Source organism: Labrus bergylta, chromosome 20 (genome assembly GCF_963930695.1).
Source record: "Labrus bergylta chromosome 20, fLabBer1.1, whole genome shotgun sequence".
Lineage (NCBI taxonomy): Eukaryota > Metazoa > Chordata > Actinopteri > Labriformes > Labridae > Labrus > Labrus bergylta.
The window spans coordinates 14,275,266-14,290,552 of NC_089214.1; the positions used below are offsets into that span (position 1 = coordinate 14,275,266).

Consider the following 15,287-nt stretch of genomic DNA (forward strand, 5'->3'; position numbering starts at 1 on the left):
AGCTGTAAGGATTAAGTGTGAGTAGAAATACAACTACAGCTGTACCCATAGTTTGTGTTAGACAACTAGTGTCACAGCTTTTCTCCGCTCTGACTAACTGCTAAAGGAGGAGGTAGCAGATGAAGGCTGCCCCCTCAGGAAGGAAAAACCCTCTGTTGGTCGTCACGACTCCTCTGCCTACACAAACACACACACACACACATACAGGACAGCGTCTTTTTGCCGATACCCACCATAATTTGTGAAGAAGTTTCCCCACTTTGGTTTTGTAGCCATGCTTCTCATGTTCCCCTCTCTAACAGAGGGAACCCACGCATGCACAGGGAGAACATGCAGAGTCCATAATGCCCCGGCCCTACAGGGCATTGGAACTATGAGCCGACAGTGCTAACCACTGCACCCCCGTGCAACTCACCCTCTGACATACAGCCCCATAATAACACTATTTGTTAATTTCTTTGAATTAACACAACCAAAGAATACAGGGTATAGAAGGCAGCTGGGGGCAGCAGTAGCTCAGTCTGTAGGGACTTGGGTTGGAAATTGGAGGGTCGCCAGTTCAAGTCAAGGTGCGGACTAAGTCTGGCCAAGTCTGGTAATTGGTGTGTGAGCTGGAGAGGTGCCAATTCAATTCCTTTCCTTGGGTGTGCCAGTGAATTCCCACCAGCTCAGGATTGCCCACTGTGGGTACCCCTCCTCACTCTGACATCTCTCCATTAATACATATCCATAGGATCCTGTTTGTGCATGTGTGTATTTCAACTTATGTGTGTGTAACATGTTCAACAACAGTGTGTAAAATTGAATTTCCCCTCGAGGGATTAATTAGGGATATCTTCTTCTTAGCCATTATATGCATTTAAAATTGTAGTTCAAATAATGGAAATAATAATTTCAATAATTAATGCATCGATTGAGAACACTGAAAATTAATTGACAAGATTGGTACAAGGCTTATATGTATTATTTTCTAAACTGGTATTAAGCTATTGATGTTGGTGGTTATTCACAGGAAAGCAGCAAGGCTGGCTTTGTCTCATTCAAAAAAACTACCAATCAACATCTCAAGAGCCTAATTATTCACTTAATTAACTTAGTGTTTTCGTAGTTAAATTTGAACACTAACATAAAACCTCAAATTGATCATTTGTTGTTCCACACTGAGTTATGGCCAGGCTCTATATCAGGATGTAAGCTCTGTTTGAACAGGTTTTGGTTGAAGGCCCAATGTTACCTTACCAGTTCATCTCTCTGTGATGGCGAGGTGACAAGAAGCTGCACAAACTCTGCCTGACTGTATATTTAAGAAACAAGTCAAGCATGAAGACCTCCTTCAAACTCCAATATTTGCTTTATTCCTTTATGCATTGATTTAACAAACATATTGGCATATTTCTGAGGATCATAAACTGTCGATGTTAAAAAAAAATGTTTTCACATTTAATGCAATGCATGTATTTTAAGAAAATGCATTAAAAGGACATAGTCCCGATTAAGGGATTCTCAGTTCGATGATGAAGTGGAGTACAGGTCCCCTGGCAGCTGACTTTCCTATTTTGACCTTGCAAATACGAGCGACCCTTCCAACATCCAATACTGAGTGCAGATCCCATTGTAAAGCAAATAAAAAAGTGCAGTACATCAGCCTAAAGAGATGGACACACACAGGGGGGAAGGGTGAGATGACGATGGCAGACACAGAGGAGATGGGAAATGTTAAAAAAGCAGAGATATTCATTGCTGCATGCAACGGAGTGAAACAGACAAAAAGCCACAGGAAACCAAAGGGGCAGGGATGTTACTCCAGAGTAAGACTTGGGTGTGTTGGATCTTACTTGGAGGTAAGGCTGGGTCAGTGGCTGCAGGAAAATGGTTTAGATCATGGCTGGGTCGCAGGACTGGAAGATGGCCGACAGGAGGGGAGAGGTCTGAGCCTACAGGACATTAGAGAGACAGTTGGATGTGAATGATCTGGGGATATACTCTACCATCTTTGGAATGGACATCTGACATTTGGGATGTTGAAACTCCATCATTTTTACATCACCAATTCCTTGAAATATCCTTGGAATGTCATGTCCATACTTGGATGTATTGCAGAGAATGATTTTTGTCCTGTAGGCAATGCTGATAGCGAGTGCATGATGTGGAATCCCCTTTTGGTGTCAAAGGAAGTTGCCATGGTTCTCTTATTTCTTCTTTACACATGCTCCATATAGATGGAGAACATGCGCTTTATTTCCATCACTATGCTGATGACACACAGCTGTATATTTCTTAGGACCATTCAACAACTTGTTTGGCTGCCATGAGCTGCTGAATGAAGACACTAATGCTTGAATGAAGTTATGAGAAATCACAGATGTTATTACTGGCTCTGTGAACAAAAGGAGAATTAGCTTCCACCAAACATGGCAGCTTCGCCTTAAAAGTTTAATTAGGAGTCACAAGCCAGTGTTTCATGGTAAACTCAGTCTTAATAGAGAAGATGACTGAAGTAGCTCTTTTTTAACCTATGGATTGTTGCAAAAGATTTGCTCTCCCAATTTCAACAAGATGAATTCCTTTATTTCTCAAACATTAAGACCACTGAAGTGAATCAACTAACCGCAATAAATTCAGAACTCTGCAGGCTTTTAGGAAGAACAATAAAGAAAGATTCATCTAATCTGTACTTGGATTGATTCTAAATTTTGTTAATTGTCCAAAAGGATCTGAAGTGTTGGTACTGGTCTACATAACTTTGTTTTCTGATCGTGTTACACAGCCTCTAAGATGTTGATTAACTTATGATTTGTGGAAGAAAAGACAAACAAACAAACAAACAAACAAACAACAACAACAACAACAACAGGTTAGCCATCTTATTCGGTTTCAACAGTATCTTGCGTTCTTAAGAAAGGGGCAGGTATTATACATTTTCTTCCAGCTTTTGTTTACTCATGGACAGTGTATTAGTACTATGAGAAAATATGTTGTCTGTTACTGTGTTGGAACCATACACTGACATGAGCAAATAAGTCAAAAATGAAATGAAATGAAAGATCCTCTGCAGCTCTTTTTCAAATTAGAAAGTAAAACACAAATGAGAATATTTGGGGTGACCCAAAGATAAGTATTAACGATAATCAGTGGTCTCCTGATACAAAGCTTTGACATTTTTCTCTGAAAGCATCTCCATCTTCTATTAAGACACATATTGTGAGTGCATGTAGGACTCTGCCTGCCAGCCACGCTCCAACCTAATCAGCCAACTCAACTCACCTGTGCGCACAGCTGCCTCTCATCTGCAATCATTCCACTATATAAACCTCTCCTGTTGACAGACAGACACTGCCGGAGCGTTCTTCTTCTCAATGCAAGACTTTCCAGCACTCTCACTTCGACTGATTACCTGTTGCTGACCCCGTTTGCCTCTGACCAGCCAGCCTTATCGTATACTAAAAGTAGCCTCCGCCTTCTGTCCCCAATGACGAGATCTGTCTCTGCCCTCCTGGTTCCTTTCTGCCGTCCCTCTGGCTTTTCCCTGAATCAGCTCCTACATTGTGAGTGTTTTCCTGTCAGGATCTCTGGATTCTACCTGCTGACCTGCTGGCTCCCCGACAAGCATTCCTTTTCTTCCTGAGTCAGCTCAAGTACTCAAAAGCTCTTACAGATTTTTATTACTGAAATCTGTTACCTGCCAGTTGAACCTGTACTTGCCATATTTATAAGTAAAGGTTATAATCAATGATCTTTTTTTTTCCCCCCATGCCGCGCATTTGGGTCCAAATAGAACCCAAAACAAATGGCATAAAATGATTATCTGTCAAATTCAGTATGTACATAAACTTCAGTGGAGGACCTCAGGGTTGTATATTGGAAAATTCCAGCTGAGAAGTCAAACAGGATAAGCCAAATCTGTGATTGAAAGAACATGAGTTACGGAGAGACTCTTTTTCAGGACTTGACAAGGCTCTGTTTTATACAACCTTATTGTTACTTTAAGTACTGTACATCACCAATCTCGTAACCCTTCTGCATTCATCGTCTATCTCCGCCTGATAGATGTTATAAGCCTCTGGGAACAGATGTTAATTTCTCTGTAATTCTGATGAAGCCCGGGTTAACGTTGAACGACCTCCAGGCAAGACTTCCTTTTCCATGCAGCGGTTACTTCTGCAACGTAAGCGCCATGATTTCTTGGTCCATAACATCCCAATGGAGCACCTGTTCATCTGTTGAGTCTCAGTTCAACAATGAATTACTGATTCCCACAGGCCTTATATCATCACATAAACATTATGTTTAGTATTTGCAGTTAAATGTGTTTGTACAAATTACAGACACGGCCAATTCACATGGTATAGTGATCACAGATGACCACTGCTGTGTTACAAATTACTTTAATCCCTCTAACTTGTGAAGTTCAGCGTAGACTTCTAAAATCACTCCTGGTTTCCAGCAGAGCAGTCCAGCAAGAACCCACAGAGCCAAACACAAAACCTCAGCAAAGTAAGCCAAAAATAACACTCACACAATGACTCTCAGCAAATATATTTCTAAAGCCACTACTCTACACTTCCCACAGCATTACTCACCCACTTCCTTGTTTCTGCTACTTTTGGTCTTCCACCGTGTTAACGTCATGCTAGGGGAAAAGGAAAACCCTTTTCTTGTCTTCCTTGCGCCACATCAAAAAGAATTTGCTTTTACGATTTAAAACGAACTCTTTCACTGAGCTCAACTTTCAACATCTCAAAGGAGATATTTAAGACAGTGACAATGCATCTTACCTGTGTTACTGTAAAGGTGTAATGTAATGATTTACGGAGAGTGAGAGCCATCATCAGAGTAAAAACTTCTGGAATTAATCTTAATGAAAGTCCAAAGGTAGCTTTGAAGTGTGAGTACATTCTAGGAGATAGCATAACAGGGGTTGACATTAAGCTAAATTTGGCCTCCGGGCCACTGGTTTTCAAAGATCACTGGCCCGACCATTGTAGGAACGTTACTTTTGATTTGAAGAATAACAGTCACCAATTTACTCCTGAACCATTCTGATGCAAAAGTAAATTACAACTTTTAATTAATTGAGCTTTAATTGTATCAAATATTGTGTATTTTTCTTATGTGCTCATGTTTATTCCATGCTGGTCGCTGTAAGAGTCTACTTAATCTGATATTAATATGAGATTTGAACTGGGCCGAGCGGGCCAGCTGAACGTGCAATCAGCTGGCCTGGACTCATATCAATCATTCATCCAGGCCAGCGGGCCAGTTATAATGTCGAGCCCTGCATAACATTATTTTAAAAACAACAAAAAAAACCTTTAGGTGGAGTATGTTCTGGTGCATTTTGAAAGGACCAGGAGGTGGGAAAGAAAAGAAAGTCATTAGAAAGAACAAACCTGGCAGGGAGTCTGGCAGTGTACTGATTGCATTTCAGAGGATGGAATTTCATTTTGTTTCTTGAATACTCTCTCTGTGTGTGTGTGTGTGTGTGTGTGTGTGTGTGTGTGTAAAAGGAGGAGTGACCTACTTTTCTAAGTCCAACAGTCGTCATGTAAAATGTACAAATAACAATACTAACCTTCTTTGATGGTTGACAGAGCAGAAAGAGAAAGTTATTTACTTGTTGTGTACTGTCATTGTGCTGCCGATAATGTTTGTTGTGTGTATGAATTGACCAGGTGGCAAATACGTTTCCCCCGCTGGGGATCAATAAAGTGTTCTAATCTAATCTAAGATCCATGGCTGGAGTCCCACTGAGGATGTTACAGAAATGTTACACGTGTCGTAACCACTAGACCAGTGGTTCCCAACCTTTTTACTTCCAGCCCTATTAATGGTATCTGAAAAAAAAGCTAAAGCCTCTCCAGGACTTGCATGAAAAAAGGTGATACACTGTTGGCTGTCAGCCAGTTCCCATGCAAAGAGAGAGCCGCCCTCTTCCATGCCCATGTATTTAATTACAGGGTGTCGCCAGGAGATGGCGCTTCCCTCACAAGAACACATCAACCTACTAACAGTATACCTTATTTATTATATCAATTTATAACAGCTTTATGTACTAAATGACTGAGATGAATACTGGACCTCCTATAAAAATCTTAAAGCCTAACTGAATGAACTTAGCTTTCATTCTAACTCAGAACTTTATTAATGAATCCTGCATCACATCAGCTGCTGTTCACAAAGTCAAATTCAATATATTCTATGATTTTCTTCATGAAATTAAACTTGTTCATTATTTATATACTCTAGTCTACAGTAACTTTAATCTTAATGAACAAAAACTTCACATATTTTGTTCTTTATTTTAGTTAGCATTGCTTTCAGGTCGTTGTTAAAATAGGTTGTTAAGATAACAGTGAAAGACTTCCTCTTAATGAGCTCACTAAACACTAAGACAAGTTATCGGGTTGTTTTTGGGTCAAACCGCGAATATACCTTTGACTGACGTGCGGATCGGTCCACTCACAGTCAACACAGGCAGCATAATCTCCACCTCTCAGGTGCAGCTCTCACACATTATGACATTTGTCACAGCGCTGTCCTCGTGATTTTTGTTGTACTTTCTCCGCACTAGGCACTGCTTATCGGGACGCAGAAGCTGCTCAGTTTTTGAAAGGATTTCATTCTAAAGTTTGATTTATCTTTGATAGGGGGATCATCTGGGCATGGCTCAAACCTCTGTCACATGTTGTGTCTCTGTGCGCTGAATGTTTGCCCTTACGCAATGTGCGTGACAAAGTGGTCTGGGATGGATGGCCCATTACGTTTGAACAAAAAGAGGCACTGTAATGCTAATGATTTGATTCATTTCACAGTGGAAGAGTGTCTTTTCACCATACTTAATGCATTTGTAGAAATTTTTATTCTGTTTGTGGTTTTCTTTCACGGCGCAGGTCTGTCTCCTGCGCGATTCTGCAGGCACTTCATCGCGCTGAGGCTGTTTTGGATATTCTGTCAGTCTGAAACTAAATGTGCCCCCTTTTTCTGGCCTGTGCTCATTGTAATTGTCTCTAGTGTTGTTTTGTAAGTTTATTGTCCCTTGTCTTGCAATAAAACAAAGAAGAAACTAAATGCAGCATGCTGCATTTACCAAAATGTGCAGAGCTAATATTGACAACCTGTGGGTAGACACAGCCTTGGACCCCCCCCTGAGTTCTTAGGCTTAAGGGGTCCCAGACCCCAGGTTGGGAACCAATGTACACGGCAACCAGTACAGCCTTCAAAGTTGTTCAAAAAAATCATATTCAATGTAAATGTTTATATCTGCCTATCCTACTTATTTCAAAGTATGTATTTATGGATGTGAAGAAAGATGTGCAGGGTGGCACTGCAGGTGGCAACCATGGTGCTGCATTCTTGTCTGCACCTCAGTTACAAAACAAGACATGAACAGGGACTGAAAGTGTCCAGCATCAGAAAGAAGGAATCAAAGCCTCCACACCGACTTTTACAACGTCTACCCTCTAGTAGGTGCTAGAGAGCTCTGTAAACCAGCTGATGCAACAACAGAGTCTTCCTCACTCATTTTCTTATTAACATATAATGTCAGACAGTATCAGGGTCATCTCTCTGTCTCAATCACAGACACAATTATTTGAGAAGAGGGGGAAGAAAAGAAAGCAGGGACATCATTTACAAATATAAGGAAGAAATAAACCATGAAGACATTTTCAAGAACTTACAACTAAAGTAGCCAGCTTATCAGCATTCAAATTAAACCACCCTTTTGTTTTGTTGTCTTCAGTGCAACAAAAGGTAGGATTTTTGTAATGTATATCATTTTAAAGACACCCTTAACGTCTCATAATTAGGATCATTTTGAAGATATTTATGAATCATCTGATATCATCCCTTGTTTTCTTTAATGTTTGCCAACTTTAAGGACATGAGCAAGGATTTTTGTTCTTGACTGTGAAATGACAGACCTCTAACTCCTTGTTTAGCTGGTCTAAATATTCTGATTCTAAATAGGAGTCTGGAATAGCACCCCTTGTAATTTTGTAAAAGATAGCTCTCGATTTAGTTGTGTACCACCTAAAAATGAAATGTAATGCAACCCACAGACTCACCGGAATTGTTCATGTCGCTGGGCCCTGCCACCACTGGCTCTCCCTGCTCTCCTCTCCTCGACTCCCTCCACCTCCCCGTCCTCCTTTCTCCTCCCGCTCCACCTGACTCCTGGCCCTCTGGCGCGGGGTTGCCGTCAGGTACAAACTCGAAGGCGCTCTCTTCGTCCTCATCCTCGTCCTGGGATGAGAACACCGTGCTGCCGGAGAGTCTGTTGCTGTCCACTGAGGAGAGGCGGGTGTGGCTGCAGTAGCGGCTCCTCCCCTCGTAGCCTGAGTTGCTGTAACATGACGTGCTGTAACAGGAAGTGCTGTAGCAGGAGGTGCTGTAGCAGGAGGTGTCACAGAACTCACACTCGTTCTCACCCGGAGGTCTGTGGGTGCTACCCCCAACTCTTCTTCCTCCCCCGTTGCTGGAATCTCCCTCCTCACTCTCCAGACAGGAGGGGGAGATCCTCCTGATTGCTGTGTGCACTCCCACTCCCTCACCTTCTAGGAGTTGGTTCAGCTCAGAGAGGCGTTCGATGGAGAGGCTGCGAGGTAGGGAGCGACGGCAGCAGGGGCCGGGACACTCTGGGACCTGTAGGAACACACAAATAAAAACTTTTTTTTCAAGATATTTTTGGGGCCATTTTTGCCCTTTATTCATAGCTTTCAGTGGCGTCAGGAAAGCAACGGCTGCCGTTGAAAACCCTGTAGAACTGCAGCACAGACTTCTAATTTAACATCTCCTATAAACGACATGTTTACATCACCTGACAACCATAGCAAAACTAAGATATTAAGATGAACTTTGAGTTTGGGCCACACAGAACACTATCTATATCGCTGGAAACGGCAAAGTCTGTGCCGGTGTAACGTTTAAAAGAGTTACCATGTTAACTTGTGACTGTCAGCCGACTGAGTCCCGGTTGTCGTACGTTACGTGTCCTAACAAAAGCCTTTTTGTTTGGCTTTAATTAAAACATATCTCATAAGTAATTTTGACATTGTGATAAGACATAAACGGAACAAAAAGGCATTTGTTAGGACACTTTCAGTCGCGTTTGTCTGAAAGTCATCAGTTAACATGGTCACTCTTTTCACCGTAACACCAGAACGCCACTTCAGTGATATTGCTGATATTTAGAGGAGAATCCCTCTCCTTACATCGCTGTAGGATGAAAGTCTACAAACATACAGGCAGCTTTATGTATTATTGATCGGTCTGGGTCGATAATGCTGCTGTTTGATTTAAAAAGTGTGTCTACTTCCCTTTTATAATAAGAAGAGTAAAAGAAGATAGTAAATCTTTGTAAGGCCACACGAGAGAGGAAATATGTGAAGACTGTTATTTCTGTGACATAACCTATTTGTTTTGCAAAAAAACACATTTTACTGCAATCTTGCTACTTTGTCAAAGCCTACAGAATGACGCAGACCAGCTGAGATAGCATTGTTTATACTTGTCATTTCATTAGTGTAGCACAGATCTGGTGACAGTTGTTCTGGTGGATTGTGTAGTTCTGAGTTACCAGCTAATTAATCGAGGCAAAGTTTATTTGGTGTAAAATTAGTTCTGTGGTGTTTGTCGACAGCATTCAGAACAATTGAGGTAAAGTAATTCACTGTATAATCTGTATCAGAACTTGGGGGGGGGCTTTTTTGGTCCAATCTTTCTGAACCCATCTCTGCAATTTGACTGCGACCATGAGTCATACCTGAGAAGGAGACAGGGTTGTATCATCATCATCCTCATCCTCCAGTCCCTCCTCGTCTTTGGAGGTTTTCAGGGTGGGGGATGTGGTATTGTCAGTGTTGTTTGTGTTTTCCCCCTCCCCAGTCTCCTCCTCTTCCTGGCTGGGAGCTCTGAGTTGAGCAGAGGGCAGACTGTGGAGGAGGTGGTGAATGCGGATGTAATGGGATCTGGGGGTCTCTGGTTCACCGCAGGCTGATGCAATCACCGTCTCCAGTTCAGACACGGGAAGGGAGCAGGGGCGGTTTTTGCGGCGGGATGGAGCATGGTTGTTGCAGTTTGAGAAAATAGATTGGCAGGTGCAGGGGACGCAGCTACTTTCTCCTCCCCCTGTCACCTCCTGAGGGGCCTCTTTAGCCGGTTCCACAGTGGCCTCCTGGGCTGCCTCTGTCGGGGCCTCGGCAATAGCAGCCTCACTGTTTGTTGTTGATGCTTCAGGATTGTCTGAATCTGGCTTTGGCTGTGTTTCCTTACCAACCTCATCGTCTCCTACAGTCACGTCTTCCTCAGCAGGTGGTAAAGACGCTGCTTCCTGCACCTCCTCATTTTCCACCTGCAGGCTCTCTTCCCTTCCGTCCTCTCCCGCCGCTCCACTGCTCTCCTCCTGCTGTTCAGCCAAGAGTCCCTCCTCACGCTCCAACTGGGGCTCTTCCGGCGACGGGGGATCCTCCCTCACTGTGCTCTCCTCCTCCACAGCTCCTTGCTCCACCTCCGGTGTCTCCTCAGCCTCCTCCTCATCAGCAGGTACTACCTCCTCAGGAGAGGTGGAGGCTTCTTCTATCGATGCCGGTGCCCCCGAGGTTTCAGTGTCAGGAGGGGCATCCAGGGGAAGGTCAGGCATGTCAGGTCCCACACTTAGCGTGTCATCATCATGTGCATCAACAACATGGTTTTCATTTGCTGCGTTTTCCACCTCGGGACAGGCTGCCTCAATGACCAAGGAGACCTCCTCATCGTCTAAAAAAAAAAAAAAAAAACACAGGTAGATGCGAGAAATCAGCCCTTCCTCACTTTATTTAAAAAGTAAAAAAAAAAAAAAAAGAAATGGCCTGAAAGAAATATCACTAGCCAGTGCTATTGAATCACAGACATGGACATTTATACAGCACAGAGACCCATGCATTACATCATCCAAGACGAAACAAAAATCCATATTACACAAACCCTCGTTTATAGGACTTTAAAGTCTTCCATGTTCTGAAATACATATTTTTGAAAGTAGCCAATGAGATGAGAGAAGTTACTCTATATGATGATGATGATGATGTCATTGAACAAATTCACATTTAATTTGTTCATTTAAATGTTTAGAATAATTCAAATTTAGAGTAATCACAGCAGCTCATAGTGGTTTTAGATTATTTGACGCATTTTAGCGAGCAATCAACTTAACACAGAACGTTTTACATTCAATGCATGTTGGAGCTGTTTCCTCCTGCATCAGCCTGTGAACAGAGAATGTAGTCTGCACTGTTGTTCACAACCTTCATTTGTAATCTGAGTAACATTAGGACAGATGATCAGACTAAGTTTGTATTTCTTGTCTTTCAGTATAATGGCACGCTCCTTCACTGATCCATCCAGAGGAGCTCTCTCTGTCCCTCCCTCTCTCAGAAATTGTGTTAAAGTCATTAAAAGAAAAAAGAAATAAAACTGGAGAAAAATCTAGAGAAATATAAAGTTATGTTGTTCCGTCAGACTGGATGATCAGATGTTTGTGGTAGCATTGATGACGAGAAAAAAAACCTCTCCAAAACCTAACTGCATAACGCTGAGATCTACTGTAAGTTTTATCACTGTGAAGGAAGTTCAAACAAGTTACTGAAAACTGGAAGATAAAGATGACGAAGATAATAAATTAAACATCTATACATCCCAATGTGTACTACACCTTCACATGTGTACACCATCTAAACATGTATACTGCATGTACACGTGTGTATTACATCCTCACGTGTACTACATCATAATATGGTTACATCTATAGTCAGTGAATATTGCAAAAATTCCTTACCAAGAAATTTCTTGCGGACCTACTGTTCCCTACCTCTCCTTTGTCATTCCATTTAAGAGTAAGACATTTCTAACACTGCTTCCCTTTTGTATTCATCAGTAATGGGAATAAGATATCCTTGAAAGCATGCATAATGGAACCATTTCTACTTGAAAGGATAAGATTTTAACAGTTTCCTCCCATATTTAAAAACGATGATGATGGAAAACAATTGGAGGGACTAGCTGTCTATTTTGCGTTTGAAACACCGGGGAGAGAAGTTAGCATCAAACTTATGCTGTTGGGAATGATAATATGTACGTTAATATGTATGTTAATAGATGTGTAAATGCATTAGCGGTATAGCTTTTGTTCTGTCACAAATGCATAGAGTCCTCTTAATCTCTACTGCATCATCAACACTTGTTATTTTTCTTTCTGAAGTTCCTCACTGTTTAACCATACTTCTTTTGACTATTTCAAATATTTCACTTGTTTCCACAGGGCCAAGGGATGATAGCAGGATTGAGAGTGTATCTGTCAACTCTACAAATTTGCACGAGGCAGCGTGTACCTGGGTGAATAGAAGAGGTCAGCTCAAAGCGGAACTGCAGCTGTCCACAGACATGATCTGTCGGCAACCTGCGACCCAGCGTATAACTCACTACCCGATCCCTTTGGAAAAAAGATGGAGAGAGAGAGAGAACGAGAGAAAAGAGTGAGTAGAATCAAAGTGCAGGGAGGAACAGGGAGAAAAAATTTTGCTAGATTATAGCATCACTTGACAAGCATACTTATATTTGTAGTAAATTATTATGCAGCTTCTCTGTCCAGAAATTCTATCATCTTATAGCTAAAATCAGATGGTCCCATGAGATTTAAAAAGGCAACAACCGCCCTCATGCTTATCGACTGTCAGTGTGGGTTTGTGGGAAATCTTCCACAGCTACACTGACTTGAATCATCGAGCACTGGAGTAATATTTGGAGAGAGGACAGTCCCTCTGCACTCAACCTCCTGTTTGAGTGTGTATGTGTAAGGATGTAAGTGCTTCACCCAATGGCGTGTTTCTCCAGCAGTCTCTGGACGGGGACAGAGAGCTTCCCCAGGAAGCGCTTGATGATTGGCCGACTCTTGGAAAACTTGTCTTTCACCTCGATCTCCAGGACGTCAGTGGGCAGAGACACAAAGTTAAACCTCTGGAGATAAAGATGAGAACGAAAGAGAGAGAAATGTAAAGATTAGAGCACAAACAGGGTTGTGTATGCACTACAGCTAGAACTTAAAATCAGTATGCCAGTACTCATTTAATCTTTGATCGAGGAAAGACAAAGAATTATCAAAACCAGACAAATATGTTGTAGCATACATTTGTAGGAGAAGTCAATGCAGCCTGGCATTGGCCTTTTTCAGGTACAGGTATGATTTCAAGGACAGAAAGTTTGATTAGCCAAGTTATTGATGTATTTGTTAATGCTCAGTCTGTAGGGAATCGGGTTGGGAATTGGAGGGTCACCGGTTCAAGTCCCAACGCAGACCAAGTCTGGAATTCATCTGGTAGCTGGAGAAGTGCCAGATCACTTCCCTACTCTCTCTCCCTGATTTCTAACTCTATCCACTGTCCTAGCTCTCCTTTGAAGGCACAAAAAATAAATCTTACAAAAAGAAAATTCATCCGACTACAGTCTGTATTTCAATGCTCAACATACTTATTCAGGCAGGGATTTGTCTCCTTGAGCACTTTAGCACTTTTTTTATAAGTTAAAAATAAAAGATCAAGAGTCTACAGCATTGCTACTTACTATGTTAAGACTTGCCTTGATACAGCAGTGCTTTGAAATTCTGTAAATGCTAATGCTGGCATGCTAACCAATGATAATGCAAAGATATTGACTGTAAGCAGGTCCAGTTTTTACATCTTGGTGTGGTTCTGCTTTGCGGCTGACAAGAACATGAGAGGTCCGTGTTGTTTGATAGTAATTGTCTGACTCTCGTTTTTATTCTGTTTTTTTTGTCCTGTCTGGTTGTTGCTGTCTTTATTTTATTTATGTTTTTATTTGCGCTCGTCGTGCAAGACAAATCTTTGTGGTAATAAAGATTTCATTCATTCATTCATTCATTCAAGTTAAGCATACCGGTAGTTAGGCTACATTCATGCCAAATAAAGCCAGCATGAAAAAAGTCACTCAGTTTGTTTTTGGACGAGGAGGCTGGAAACCACTCTGTAATAAAATAAAGCTCTGCAAAAGTGTCTGTGGCCAAATATGATCATGTCTTGACTTGAGCTTATATAGCGCTTTTCTAGTCTTCCGACTACTCAAAGCTCTTTTACACCGCAGGACTGATGGTAGTGATCATGTAGTATCATCCATCAGAAGTAACTAATCCCATTCATACACCGCCAATGAAGCAGCGAGAGCAGTTCGGGTTAAGTGTCTTGCCCAAGGGCACATCTAAAGCATTTTTTGCTTTAGTTTGGATGATTTCAAACACCTTCTTCTCCTGTTCTGTGTCCTACTCGATCTCAGTCCGTCACTGAGGTCATTGGCCACGTTTCTGAAATGCTACTCCAGGGCCTTAAACTTCAAAGGTCCAAATCTTGCAAAGCGGTTTCTCTTCCTCCCAGAATATTATTCAGACAGGAACACACAGCACAGCTTAAAGCCCCTTTAGACTTACTTCATTACTTACATGTCACCAGATTTGGCTTAAGAATTCTTGATTCTTAGAAAACTAGTGGTACTTATTATAAGCTATTAGAACCTTAAATCCAATGAAGTCCAACTTTTTTCAAAATAAAATGAACTGGTCGTTCTTATTGATATATATTTAGAGCCCACATTCGTTTGTCTTGCTTTCCTCTAGTCCCCTCACGTGTTTCCTTGTATTATTGGGCAGGATGTGTATCATAACACAACAAAGTTATTGAAACACTGACTTGATCATTGTTGATGCTTGTATTAGTTAATACACATAAAATAATGGGTGCAACATGAGGTTTCTGCTTTAAAGTGTCAATAAGAAAATGTATCTTTTATGTCTTCCTTCCTTCTTAACCTTCTGAATTCCTTCTCTGCTCTGTTTTTTTTTTTGACATGTATTCCATTCATTGAACTACATTTATATGTACACTGACAGTTGCATGCTACTTGATAAAGCTAATGAAAGCAGGGACTAGTATGCTTGTTTTCAGGAACATATAAGTACCTTGACACGGAAAGGACTGGTACTAAACATCAAATTGGCTGTTTCTGGTTTTCTGGTTGGGCTGTGAATTATACTTTTCAATCCTACATCTTGAAGACCATTTGTATAAAAAAAAAGGATACAAGTAAGTATGAAATGGGAGGAAAAGAGAGCAAGAAACTAACTGACATGACAAAAAAAAAAATCACCTGGTTGCCTGAAATAATGAATTTATGGTGTTAGGAATACAGAAAATACAAGTAGGAGGGAGAGAGAGATGCTTGGCTGGGGAAATCAGTGTGAAGGGTGA

At 41.5% G+C, this 15,287-nt stretch overlaps 1 protein-coding gene across 1 annotated transcript in view; it reads right to left on the reverse strand.

Moving 5' to 3' along the window:
* Positions 1-15,287, reverse strand: part of LOC109986588 (E3 ubiquitin-protein ligase HECW1) — a 76,815-nt gene that overhangs the window by 21,343 nt on the left and 40,185 nt on the right. The window contains exons 8-12 of the mRNA XM_065948955.1: positions 12,848-12,990; positions 12,366-12,466; positions 9,764-10,755; positions 8,067-8,643; positions 1,836-1,934 (exon numbers count right to left, since the gene is read on the reverse strand). Of these exons, the coding sequence (XP_065805027.1) occupies positions 1,836-1,934; positions 8,067-8,643; positions 9,764-10,755; positions 12,366-12,466; positions 12,848-12,990 (1,912 nt within the window). The remainder of the gene's footprint in view (positions 1-1,835; positions 1,935-8,066; positions 8,644-9,763; positions 10,756-12,365; positions 12,467-12,847; positions 12,991-15,287) is intronic.